The 13382-nt window shown below is 50.1% G+C and overlaps 1 protein-coding gene across 1 annotated transcript in view; it reads right to left on the bottom strand.

Moving 5' to 3' along the window:
• The window catches only part of LOC139228043 (chemokine-like protein TAFA-2), a 75989-nt gene that overhangs the window by 29356 nt on the left and 33251 nt on the right, over window positions 1-13382 (bottom strand). The window contains exon 2 of the mRNA XM_070859192.1: window positions 1851-2003. Coding sequence (XP_070715293.1) covers window positions 1851-2003 — 153 coding nt within the window. The remainder of the gene's footprint in view (window positions 1-1850; window positions 2004-13382) is intronic.

The following is a 13382-nucleotide window of genomic DNA, read 5'->3' as shown; positions in this document are numbered from 1 at the left end:
CATTAATGATTTAGACGAGGGGATTAAATGTAGTATCCCCAAATTTGCAGATGACACTAAGTCGGGTGGCAGTGTGAGCTGCGAGGAGGATGCTATGAGGCTGCAGAGTGACTTGGATAGGTTAGGTGAGTGGGCAAATGCATGGCAGATGAAGTATAATGTGGATAAATGTGAGGTTATCCACTTTGGTGATAAAAACAGAGAGACAGACTATTATCTGAATGGTGACAGATTAGGAAAAGGGGAGGTGCAACGAGACCTGGGTGTCATGGTACATCAGTCATTGAAGGTTGTCAGGTACAGCAGGCGGTTAAGAAAGCAAATGGCGTGTTGGCCTTCATAGCGAGGGGATTTGAGTACAGGGGCAGGGAAGTGTTACTACAGTTGTACAGGGCCTTGGTGAGGCCACACCTGAAGTATTGTGTACAGTTTTGGTCTTCTAACTTGAGGAAGGACATTATTGCTATTGAGGGAGTGCAGCGAAGGTTCACCAGACTGATTCCCGGGATGGCGGGACTGACCTATCAAGAAAGATTGGATCAACTGGGCTTGTATTCACTGCAGTTCAGAAGAATGAGAGGGGATCTCATAGAAACGTTTAAAATTCTGACGGGGTTAGACAGGTTAGATGCAGGAAGAATGTTCCCAATGTTGGGGAAGTCCAGAACCAGGGGTCACAGTCTAAGGATAAGGGGTAAGCCATTTAGGACCGAGATGAGGAGAAACTTCTTCACCCAGAGAGTGGTGAACCTGCGGAATTCTCTACCACAGAATGTCGTTGAGGCCAATTCACTAAATATATTCAAAAAGGAGTTAGATGTAGTCCTTGTAACCTGGGGGATCAAGGGGTATGGCGAGAAAGCAGGAATGGGGTACTGAAGTTGCATGTTCAGCCATGAACTCATTGAATGGCGGTGCCTGGTTCGAAGGGCCGAATGGCCTACACGTGCACCTATTTTCTATGTTTCTATGTTTCTATGTAATCCGAAGTAATTCAGCTCTGGAAAAGTGAAAGCTGACGCGTGACCTGATAGAGGTCTTTAAAATGATGAAGGGGTTCGATAGGGTCGACGTAGAGATGTTTCCCCTTGTGGGGGAGACCAGAACTAGGGGCCCTCAATATAAGACAGTCACCAATAAATCCAATGGGGAATTGAGGATAGTGTCGATGCATTTAAGGGGAGGCTGGATAAACACACGACGGGGAAAGGAATAGACTGATGCCAGGGATGAGGTACTTCAGTTATGTGGAGACTAGAGAGGTTGGGATTGTTCTCTTTAGAGCAGATAAGGTTAAGGGGAGATTTGATAGAGGTGTTCAAAATCATGAAGGATTTTGATAGCGTAGATAGAGAGGAACTGTTTCCAGGGGCAGGAGGGTCAGTAATCAGAGGGACACAGATTGGCGATAATCGGCGATGGAACCAGAGGGGGAGAGGAGTAGAATGTTTTTACGCAGCGAATTGTTGTGATCGGGAACGCGCTGCCTGAAAGGGCGGTGGGAGCAGATTCAACAGTAACTTTCAAACCGGGAATTGGATAAATACCTGATACGGGAAACATTTTCAGGGCTGTGGGGAAAGAGCGGGGGGGGAGTGGGACCAATCGGATCGCTCTGTCACGGAGTGGCACAGGAACGATGGGCCGAATAGCCTCCTTCTGTGCTGTAGGATTCTATGATTCTAAGGTAGGGTGAGGTAAACTGAGATGGGAGGCGGCCCATGTGGGAGCAAGGATCAGTAGGGCTGAGTGGCCTGTTTCTGGGCTGTGAAATTGTCTGTAATTCTTTGCCTGCCCATGGCTGGAGAGGCCTCACGTGCAACTCCTTGAACTGAGGAGCGAAATCCTACCATCAACGCAGGAAGGGGCCGCCCGGGTGGTCCCGGCAACCTGCCCGGGAAAGCAGGAGCATTTCACCGTCTGGGAGCGTTCCTCGATCTTGTTCTTGTTACAGCATCGATGGGCAGCAATCACCTCGCACGTTCCAGCTTTAACGTGGACCACTGCCAAACAAAACACACACAGGGTGAGGGGCGAACTCCTTTGGCACTCTCTCCATCTCCGAACCGTGCCGCGCCGTACAGCACCGGGCGCCACACGCCCCGCCGAGCACCCCCTTCCCACCCCCCCCGGCCCCGCCAGCTCCGATCCATCATCTCAGCCATGGCTCAGTGGGCAGCACTCTCACCTCTGGGGTAGAAGGGTTGTGGGTTAAAATCCCCACTCCGGAGGCTTAAGCGCATATTCCATGACCTATTCCCAATGCAGTGCTGAGGGAGCGCCGCACTGTCGGAGGGGCAGTACTGAGGGAGTGCCGCACTGTCGGAGGGGCAGTACTGAGGGAGCGCCGCACTGTCGGAGGGGCAGTACTGAGGGAGCAATGCACTGTCGGAGGGGCAGTACTGAGGGAGCACCGCACTGTCGGAGGGGCAGTACTGAGGGAGCGCCGCACTGTCGGAGGGGCAGTACTGAGGGAGCGCCGCACTGTCGGAGGGGCAGTACTGAGGGAGCGCCGCACTGTCGGAGGGGCAGTACTGAGGGAGCGCCGCACTGTCGGAGGGGCAGTACTGAGGGAGTGCCGCACTGTCGGAGATGCTGTCTTTAAAATGAGACGTTAAACCGAGACCCCGTATACTCTCTAAGGTAGAAACATAGACATAGAAACATAGAAAATAGGTGCAGGAGTAGGCCATTCGGCCCTTCTAGCCTGCACCGCCATTCAATGAGTTCATGGCTGAACATGCAACTTCAGTACCCCATGCCTGCTTTCTCGCCATACCCCTTGATCCCCCTAGTAGTAAGGACTTCATCTAACTCCTTTTTGAATATATTTAGTGAATTGGCCTCAACAACTTTCTGTAGTAGAGAATTCCACAGGTTCACCACTCTCTGGGTGAAGAGGTTTCTCCTCATCTCGGTCCTAAATGGCTTACCCCTTATCCTTAGACTGTGATCCCTGGTTCTGGACTTCCCCAACATTGGGAACATTCTTCCTGCATCTAACCTGTCTAAACCCGTCAGAATTTTAAACGTTTCTATGAGATCCCCTCTCATTCTTCTGAACTCCAGTGAATACAAGCCCAGTTGATCCACTCTTTCTTGATATGTCAGTCCCGCCATCCCGGGAATCAGTCTGGTGAACCTTCGCTGTACTCCCTCAATAGCAAGAATGTCCTTCCTCAAGTTAGAAGACCAAAACTGTACACAATACTCCAGGTGTGGCCTCACCAAGGCCCTGTACAACTGTAGCAACATCTCCCTGCCCCTGTACTCAAATCCCCTCGCTATGAAGGCCAACATGCCATTTGCTTTCTTAACCGCCTGCTGTACCTGCATACCAACCTTAGATATGAAAGATATGAAAGATCCCACAGGAATTATTTCGAGAACAGCAGGGTAGTTCTCTCCGGTGTCCTGCCCAATATATCATCCAACACCATTATCAAATAGATGATCTGGTCATTATCTCATTGCTGTCTGTGGGAGCTTGCTGTGGGCGAATTGACTGCCGCATTTTCTGCTTTGGAACAGTGATTACACTTCAAAAGTACTTCATTGGCTGTAAAGCGCTTTGGGGCGTCCGCAGCGCGTGAAAGGCGCTATCGAAATGCAAGTCTTTCTTTCTTTGAAAGATACATTTCTCTCTTTAAAGTTGGCCAGAGATTGGCAGCAATATACCTGCATTGCATGGGTGTGTTGGCGTTGCCACAGGCCGCTGAGCTCCACCACAATCCTCCTCAATCCTCCCTGTAAAGTTCTGGCCCAATTCTGCTCCTTGCTCATTTATTCCACTTTTGATAACCCTCTCAAACTGTTTGATGTTAAAAGAAAGTACTTGTATTTATATAGCACCTTTCCCATCCTTAGCCTCATGTATCTTACATGGCCATAGTTTGCTCTATCACAAGGTGTGCCACCAGAGGGCGCAGCAGTGGGAGACTTATAGGTTACCTATTACAAGGTGTGCCTGGCCTAGTATAAAAGGCAGGCCACCAGGTGTGATCCTCACTCTGGAGTTAACAAATAAAGGACTCAGGTCACTACACTTCAAGTACAACACATTGCCTCGTGGAGTCATTATCAGAGCATCCAAGGACATAACAATTGGCGACAAGATTATGGACTTTCATGTGAAAATGCCTACCCTTGGTACGTTGCAGCAGTTCGCTGATGATGATGATTGGGACGCCTTTGTGGAGAGGCTCGACTATTTCTTCACAGTAAACGACCCGGCAGGAGACGGCCCGGCCACACTGGCTGATAAGCGCAGAGCTATCCTGCTAACCAGTTGTGGGCCCACCGTCTATGGCCTCGTCAGGGACTTGCTGGCACCAGCGAAGACAACGTCTAAGACATAAAAGGAGCTCGTAACATTGATCCATGAGCAACTCAAGCCCAAGGAGAGCATCCTGACAGTCAGACACCGGTTCTACACCCACCGACGGCCCGAAGGCCAGGAGGCTGGCGGCAACGTGTGATTTTGGCGACCACCTCAATGAAGCGTTGCGGGACATTTTTGTCATTGGAATCAGCCATGAGGGCCTTCTTCATAAGCTACTGTCGGCGGATACCACAGTCACACTGCAGAAGGCCATCTCTGTGAGCCAGGCATTCATGACCTCGACTTGTGGCTCTAGGCAGATGACTCACCCTCAGGACTCAAACCCGGCAGGTACTGTGCACAGAGTGGTGCCGTTTAGAGGCTGGACTGTAGAACGTGAACCCTCACAGGGAAGAGAGAACAGGCCCCCGAGTCCCTTAACTCAGAGTCCGCCGAGGGCGGCTAATTGAATAGCTCCATGCTGGCGTTGTGGAGGAAATCACAGGGCTCACCAGTGCCACTTTAAAGACTATGTGTGTAAAGGCTGCAGCACAAAGGGCCACCTCCAGGGAATGTGTAAGAGAAATATGACTCACTGTGTCGATGAAGAGTCTGCAGATGTCCATGAATCCAGCGCGGGATGGGCAGAGAGGCAGCTCAGCCCCACGACGAGGTACATAGCATGTTTACCTGCACCACCGAGCGTTCCCCGTTGACGATGGAAATCGAGATAGATGGCGTTCCAGTCTTCATGGAAGTGGACACGGGGGCGAGCCAGTCAGTGATGATTTAAGAAGCCTGTGAAAGGCTATGGGACAATCAGGCTGAACGACCCAAGTTGGTCCCGGTTCAGGCAAAGCTGCGCACCTACACCGATGAACTCATCCCGGTTGTTGGTAGTGCGGATGTTAAGGTACTCCATGATGGCACGGTGCACAAGTTACCCCTGTGGATTGTTGCAGGTGATGGACCAACTCTACTCGGAAGAAGGTGGATGGAGAAGATCCATTGGAAGTGGGAAGACTTCACCCCTCCAGCGATCGACGTCCTCTGTGCTCAGAGGCAAAGAAAGCCCTCACCTGAGGGTGGACCCAGCACCAGAGAGCAGACCGGCACAGCACCCGAGGCACAGACACCTCCCAGCACGACTGCGTGGAGATGATCCAGCTGGGACGACCCGAGTGCACCTTCCAGGCTCCCGTGGCAGGGCTCCGGAGGAAGAAACTCGGATCCAGAGGCGACTTCCCAGCTTCGGAGGCAGAACCCGGGGAGAAGAGGATCGCCGCAATCGACATCGTGGATGGAGGAAAGATGGCGCCTGAACCATGAGGTGATGCTCTGAAGAAAAAGATGGCGGCGGCCAGACCACGAGGTGCAGCGCTGATGGAGCAACACGTGGCACCAAACGGAGAAGAGGATTGGTGTAAAGAAAGCAAGGCTCTCTTAAAGGAGGCCTGCAACCCACCACACTTAAAGGGACAGTTCTACACACTCAAGCAATGTAATAGTAACTGTGAGTTAGAGGTAAAACGTGTAACTGATGATCAGAGTTGTGTACATGCAACAAGCAAGGAAAAGTCGGAGCTACAAGGTATTCACAATAAATAATGGAAAGTTGTGCAATGTAGGATTTCAACTGCACACAGCCAACGCAGCGGGCAAACACCCATCGGGAGCACACAGGATCAGCGAGCTACCCAATGCTGTGGCCTGCGTCCCTGGGACCAGAGTTATGCACCATGGAGTGTGGCCACAAGCAGCCAATACACACGAGCTGCAGAGCAAGCAACCTCAGGAGGGCAATGGCACCGGTATCGATACCCTGCCCCTGATCGGCTCCACCTCTCAGGCACCCAATGACACTAACCACCATGAACCTGAAAGAGCAGACTGTGTTAAGGTGCAGCCCCCAGACCCCATCGCCACCAAGGCCATACCCGGGAACCAAGAGTCACCTGCAACAGTTCTCCCAAAGGGGACCGGGACCAGCCAGGATCCCAAACCAAACAACACCCAGGCCAGCGAGTCAGCAGTTCCCCGTGCACTGCTAGACAACAGTTCCTCAAGGAGCAGCAGCGACCCAGGGGGCAAAGAAAGGACAGGGAGGTCACAGGTATCTGTGAACCTGCCCAACGCTAGGAACCACGGCAACAGCCCCGAGAGCAGGCAACTGGAGCCAACCAGGTTCCCACTGCCAGCCCTGGGCACCGCACCACAACCAGACTGGACACCATCCAGCAGTTCTGGAACTAACTTGTCCCTACGCACCGGTTACCCATCCCCAGTACGTATCGATAATGTATCTCACCAGTCTAATGTACTTGTCTCACAACTGAAACACAAATGTAATGCAAACTTGTTTTTCTGGACTTGAACATATATGAATGTAATGAGCCTCCGGCATAATCTATATGTGGGGGCGGGGTGCGGGGGAAGAGTGCGGGGGAGAGAGAATGGAATGGTCAGGGACACACACAAACAACAACCACCAGCACTCTACTGCAGGCGAAACACCAACCACTCAGCCAAGACTGAAACGATCTGTCAAGGGTCAACCAGCTAGAGCTAAGCCCAGAGCACAGTCAATGATGAGCCGATTTGCACAAAAGGCTTGGGGGAGAGTGATGTCATGTATCCTACATGGTGACTGTTGGTACTATTACAAGGTATGACACCAGGGGGCACCTCAGTGGGAGACTTGTAGGTTACCAGTACAGGTGTGCCTGGCCTAGTATAAAAGGCAGGCCACCAGGTGTGATCCTCACTCTGGAGTTATCAATAAAGGACTAAGGTCACTACAGTTCAAGTACAACACATTGCCTCGTGGAGTCATTATCAGAGCATCCAAGGACATAACACTTAGGATGTTCCAAATCGGCTTCCGGTAAATGAAGTACTTTTCAAGTCTGGTCACTGTTGTAAAGCAGGAAACGCAGCAGCCAATTTGTCCACAGCAAGCTCCCACAAACAATGTGATGATGACCAATCATCTGCTTTTAGTGATGTTGGTTGAGGGATAAATATTGGCCCCAGGACACCAGGGCTAACTCCACTGCCCTTCTTCAAAATAGTGCCATGGGATCTTTTATGTCCACCCGAGAGGGCAGACGGGTCCTCGGTTTAATGTCTCATCCGAAAGACAGCACCTCCGACAATGCAGCGCTCCCTCAGTATTGCCCCTCCGACAGTGCGGCACTCCCTCAGTACTGCCCCTCCGACAGTGCGGCACTCCCTCGGTACGGCCCCTCCGACAGTGCAGCGCTCCCTCGGTATGGCCCCTCCGACAGTGCAGCGCTCCCTCAGAACTGCCCCTCCGACAGTGCGGCACTCCCTCAGTACTGCCCCTCCGACAGTGCGGCACTCCCTCAGTACTGCCCCTCCGACAGTGCGGCACTCCCTCAGTACTGCCCCTCTGACAGTGCGGCACTCCCTCAGTACTGCCCCTCCGACAGTGCGGCACTCCCTTGGTACTGCCCCTCCGACAGTGCGGCACTCCCTCAGTACTGCCCCTCCGACAGTGCGGCGCTCCCTCAGCACTGCCCCTCCGACAGTGCGGCACTCCCTCAGTACTGCCCCTCCGACAGTGCGGCACTCCCTCAGTACTGCACTGAGCCAGATCATTGTTGCGCACAATTCTGGTCAATTCCACATTAAAGGAAGGATGTGATTGCACTGGAAAGGGTGTGGAGGAGATTTACGAGGATGTTGCTTGGACTGGAGAATTTTGGCTATGAGGAAAGATTGGATAGGCTGGATTTGTTTTCTTTGGTACAGAGAAGGCTGAGGGGAGACCTAATTGAGGTGTATAAAATTATGAGGGGCCTGGATAGTGTGGATAGGAAGGACCTGTTTCCATTGGAGAGGTCAATAACCAGGGGGCATAGATTTAAAGTAATTGGTAGAAGGTTTAGAGGGTTGTTGGGGTCTGGAACTCACCACTTTTAAAAATTACTTGGATGTGCACCTGAAGTGCACAGGGCTTCGGACCGAGAGCTGGAAAGTGGGATTAGGCTGGATAGCTCTTGGTCGGCCGGCGCAGACACGATGGGCCGAATGGCCTCCTTCGTGCTGTAAATTTCTCTGATTCTGTGAATTCTGATTGTGTGAGTCAGACAGAAGCTATCTGCAGACGTTTATACTGAGTTGCTTACAGACTGTGTTTATTGACTATTCTCCATTCATCGTAAAAATGATGCATTATTACAAGTTTGGTGACTGATGGGACGATGATAAACCTGAAACGGCTCCCCACGGACCTGCACCGTTTCATTATTCGTTTCCGAAATGAAGGTGTTGCAATCTCGATCTTTTCATCACAATAAAAATCAGCACTGCAATAGGGATTAGGAGGATGAAGCTTAAACTGTTTGTTGCTTTAACACTGATTGCCGATTTTTATTTTCATTTAATGGCCCTCAGAGCAGGGCCTTCATCAACAGACGCCAGTCGGGTCACATACTCGTGCCAGCCGGCATCAGAACAGTTAATGCGACACTGTTTTCTTTTTCTCTTCTATAACAGTGAGTAAACTTTAGCACTGTTGTTGCCTATCTAAGGGTTAAGTCATGATAGGACAGCTCGGTCACGTGTTATGCTCCTCCTGTACCATGTGGGAAATCGGGGACAACACCAGTGTCCCTGACGACTACGTGTGCGGGAAGTGTATCCGCCTCCAGCTCCTGACGGACTGCGTTGCGGAGTTGGAGCTGAGGGTGGATTCACTCTGGAGCATCCACGATGCTGAGAATGACGTGAGTATCACGTGTAGCGAGTTGGTCTTACCGCAGGTGAAGGGTCCACAACCAGCTAGGGAATGGAAGACCAACAGGAAGAGCAGTGCAAGGAAGGTAGTGCAGGGGTCCCCTGCGGTCATCCCCCTGCAAAACAGATACACTGCTTTGAGTACTGTTGAGGGGGATGACTCATCAGGGGAGGACAGCAGCAGCCAAGTTCATGGCACTATGGCTGGCTCTGTTGCACAGGAGGGCAGGAAAATGAGTGGGAGAGCGATAGTGATAGGGGATTCAATTGTAAGGGGAATAGATAGGCGTTTCCGCGGCCGCAACCGAGACTCCAGGATGGTATGTTGCCTCCCTGGTGCAAGGGTCAAGGATGTCTCGGAACGAGTGCAGGACATTCTAAAAATGGAGGGAGAACAGCCAGTTGTCGTGGTGCACATTGGTACCAACGACATAGGTAAAAAAAAGGGATGAGGTCCTACGAAACGAATTTAAGGAGCTAGGAGCTAAATTAAAAAGTAGGACCTCAAAAGTAGTAATCTCGGGATTGCTACCAGTGCCACGTGCTAGTCAGAGTAGGAATCGCAGGATAGCGCAGATGAATATGTGGCTTGAGCAGTGGTGCAGCAGGGAGGGATTCAAATTCTTGGGGCATTGGAACCGGTTCTGGGGGAGGTGGGACCAGTACAAACCGGACGGTCTGCACCTGGGCAGGACCGGAACCAATGTCCTCGGGGGAGTGTTTGCTAGTGCTGTTGGGGAGGAGTTAAACTAATATGGCAGAGGGATGGGAACCAATGCAGGGAGACAAAGGGAAACAAAAAGGAGACAAAAGCAAAAGACAGAAAGGAGATGAGGAAAAGTGGAGGGCAGAGAAACCCAAGGCAAAGAACAAAAAGGGCCACTGGACAGCAAAATTCTAAAAGGACAAAGGGTGTTAAAAAAAACAAGCCTGAAGGCTTTGTGTCTTAATGCAAGGAGTATCCGTAATAAAGTGGATGAATTAACTGTGCAAATAGATGTTAACAAATATGATGTGATTGGGATTACGGAGACGTGGCTCCAGGATGATCAGGGCTTGGAACTCAACATCCAGGGGTATTCAACATTCAGGAAGGATAGAATAAAAGGAAAAGGAGGTGGGGTAGCATTGCTGGTTAAAGAGGAGATTAATGCAATAGTTAGGAAGGACATAAGCTTGGATGATGTGGAATCTATATGGGTAGAGCTGCAGAACACCAAAGGGCAAAAAACGTTAGTGGGAGTTGTGTACAGACCTCCAAACAGTAGTAGTGATGTTGGGGAGGGCATCAAACAGGGAATTAGGGGTGCATGCAATAAGGGTGCAGCAGTTATAATGGATGACTTTAATATGCACATAGATTGGGCTAACCAAACTGGAAGCAATACGGTGGAGGAGGATTTCCTGGAGTGCATAAGGGATGGTTTTCTAGACCAATATGTCGAGGAACTAACTCGGGGGGAGGCCATCTTAGACTGGGTGTTGTGTAATGAGAGATGATTAATTAGCAATCTTGTTGTGCGAGGCCCCTCGGGGAAGAGTAACCATAATATGGTGGAATTCTGCATTAGGATGGAGAATAAAACAGTTAATTCAGAAACCATGGTCCAGAACTTAAAGAAGGGTAACTTTGAAGGTATGAGGCGTGAATTGGCTAGGATAGATTGGCGAATGATACTTAAGGGGTTGACTATGGATGGGCAATGGCAGACATTTAGAGATTGCATGGATGAATTACAACAATTGTACATTCCTGTCTGGCGTAAAAATAAAAAAGGGAAGGTGGCTCAACCGTGGCTATCAAGGGAAATCAGGGATAGGATTAAAGCCAAGGAAGTGGCATACAAATTGGCTAGAAATAGCAGCGAACCCGGGGACTGGGAGAAATTTAGAACTCAGCAGAGGAGGACAAAGGGTTTGATTAGGGCAGGGAAAATGGAGTACGAGAAGAAGCTTGCAGGGAACATTAAGACGGATTGCAAAAGTTTCTATAGATATGTAAAGAGATAAAGGTTAGTAAAGACAAACGTAGGTCCCCTGCAGTCAGAATCAGGGGAAGTCATAACGGGGAACAAAGAAATGGCTGACCAATTGAACAAGTACTTTGGTTCGGTATTCACTAAGGAGGATACTAACAACCTTCCGGATATAAAAGGGGTCAGAGGGTCTAGTAAGGAGGAGGAACTGAGGGAAATCCTTATTAGTTGGGAAATTGTGTTGGAGAAATTGATGGGATTGAAGGCCGATAAATCCCCAGGGCCTGATGGACTGCATCCCAGAGTACTTAAGGAGGTGGCCTTGGAAATAGCGGATGCATTGACAGTCATTTTCCAACATTCCATTGACTCCGGATCAGTTCATATCGAGTGGAGGGTAGCCAATGTAACCCCACTTTTTAATAAAGGAGGGAGAGAGAAAACATGGAATTATAGACCGGTCAGCCTGACATCGGTAGTGGGTAAGATGATGGAATCAATTATTAAGGATGTCATAGCAGCGCATTTGGAAAAACGTGACATGATAGGTCCAAGTCAGCATGGATTTGTGAAAGGGAAATCATCCTTGACAAATCTTCTGGAATTTTTTGAGGATGTTTCAGTAGAGTGGACAAGGGAGAACCAGTTGATGTGGTGTTTTTGGACTTTCAGAAGGCTTTCGACAAGGTCCCACACAAGAGATTAATGTGCAAAGTTAAAGCACATGGGATTGGGGGTAGTGTGCTGACGTGGATTGAGAACTGGTTGTCAGACAGGAAGCAAAGAGTAGGAGTAAATGGGCACTTTTCAGAATGGCAGGCAGTGACTAGTGGGGTACCGCAAGGTTCTGTGCTGGGGCCCAGCTGTTTACACTGTACATTAATGATTTAGACGAGGGGATTAAATGTAGTATCTCCAAATTTGCAGATGACACTAAGTCGGGTGGCAGTGTGAGCTGCGAGGAGGATGCTATGAGGCTGAAGAGTGACTTGGATAGGTTAGGTGAGTGGGCAAATGCATGGCAGATGAAGTATAATGTGGATAAATGTGAGGTTATCCACTTTGGTGATAAAAACAGAGAGATAGACTATTATCTGAATGGTGACAGATTAGGAAAAGGGGAGGTGCAACGAGACCTGGGTGTCATGGTACATCAGTCATTGAAGGTTGGCATGCAGGTACAGCAGGCGGTTAAGAAAGCAAATGGCATGTTGGCCTTCATAGCGAGGGGATTTGAGTACAGGGGCAGGGAGGTGTTGCTACAGTTGTACAGGGCCTTGGTGAGGCCACACCTGAAGTATTGTGTACAGTTTTGGTCTCCTAACCTGAGGAAGGACATTCTTGCTATTGAGGGAGTGCAGCGAAGGTTCACCAGAATGATTCCCGGGATGGCGGGACTGACCTATCAAGAAAGACTGGATCAACTGGGCTTGTATTCACTGGAGTTCAGAAGAATGAGAGGGGACCTCATAGAAACGTTTAAAATTCTGACGGGGTTAGACAGGTTAGATGCAGGAAGAATGTTCCCAATGTTGGGGAAGTCCAGAACCAGGGGACACAGTCTAAGGATAAGGGGTAAGCCATTTAGGACCGAGATGAGGAGAAACTTCTTCACCCAGAGAGTGGTGAACCTGTGGAATTCTCTACCACAGAAAGTTATTGAGGCCAATTCACTAAATATATTCAAAAGGGAGTTAGATGAAGTCCTTACTACTCGGGGGATCAAGGGGTATGGCGAGAAAGCAGGAATGGGGTACTGAAGTTGCATGTTCAGCCATGAACTCATTGAATGGCGGTGCAGGCTCAAAGGGCCGAATGGCCTGCACCTGCACCTATTTTCTATGTTTCTATGTTTCTATGTTTGTACACAGTGCTCCCACCACGCGCCCTGCCTGGTTCTCCTGGGGGGTAATTTGCGGGGTGTGGGGGAAATTCTCTTGCAAAAGGAAGTGAGGTCATTGACTCACGGCTGGTGCCAGGCAGCCAATCAGGTGCGAGCACTGCAGTACGAGTGAGTGGCATTGCCAATGATATGTCGCAACGGGAAGAGAGTGAGAGGGACAGAGATAGACACACTCACAGAGGCACGTGGAGACTGAGAGAGAGAGATACACACACACAGACACACAGAGACTGAGAGAGACAGAGAGAGAGACACACACACACAGACACACAGAGAGACAGAGAGAGAGACACACTCACAGAGGCACGTGGAGACTGAGAGAGATACACACACACAGACACACAGAGACTGAGAGAGACAGAGAGAGTGACACACACACACAGACACACAGAGAGACAGAGAGAGAGACACACTCACAGAG

This window comes from Pristiophorus japonicus, chromosome 17 (genome assembly GCF_044704955.1).
Source record: "Pristiophorus japonicus isolate sPriJap1 chromosome 17, sPriJap1.hap1, whole genome shotgun sequence".
NCBI lineage: Eukaryota > Metazoa > Chordata > Chondrichthyes > Pristiophoridae > Pristiophorus > Pristiophorus japonicus.
Note: the sequence above shows the minus strand (reverse complement) of the source record. Positions and strands in the feature narration are given on the sequence as shown.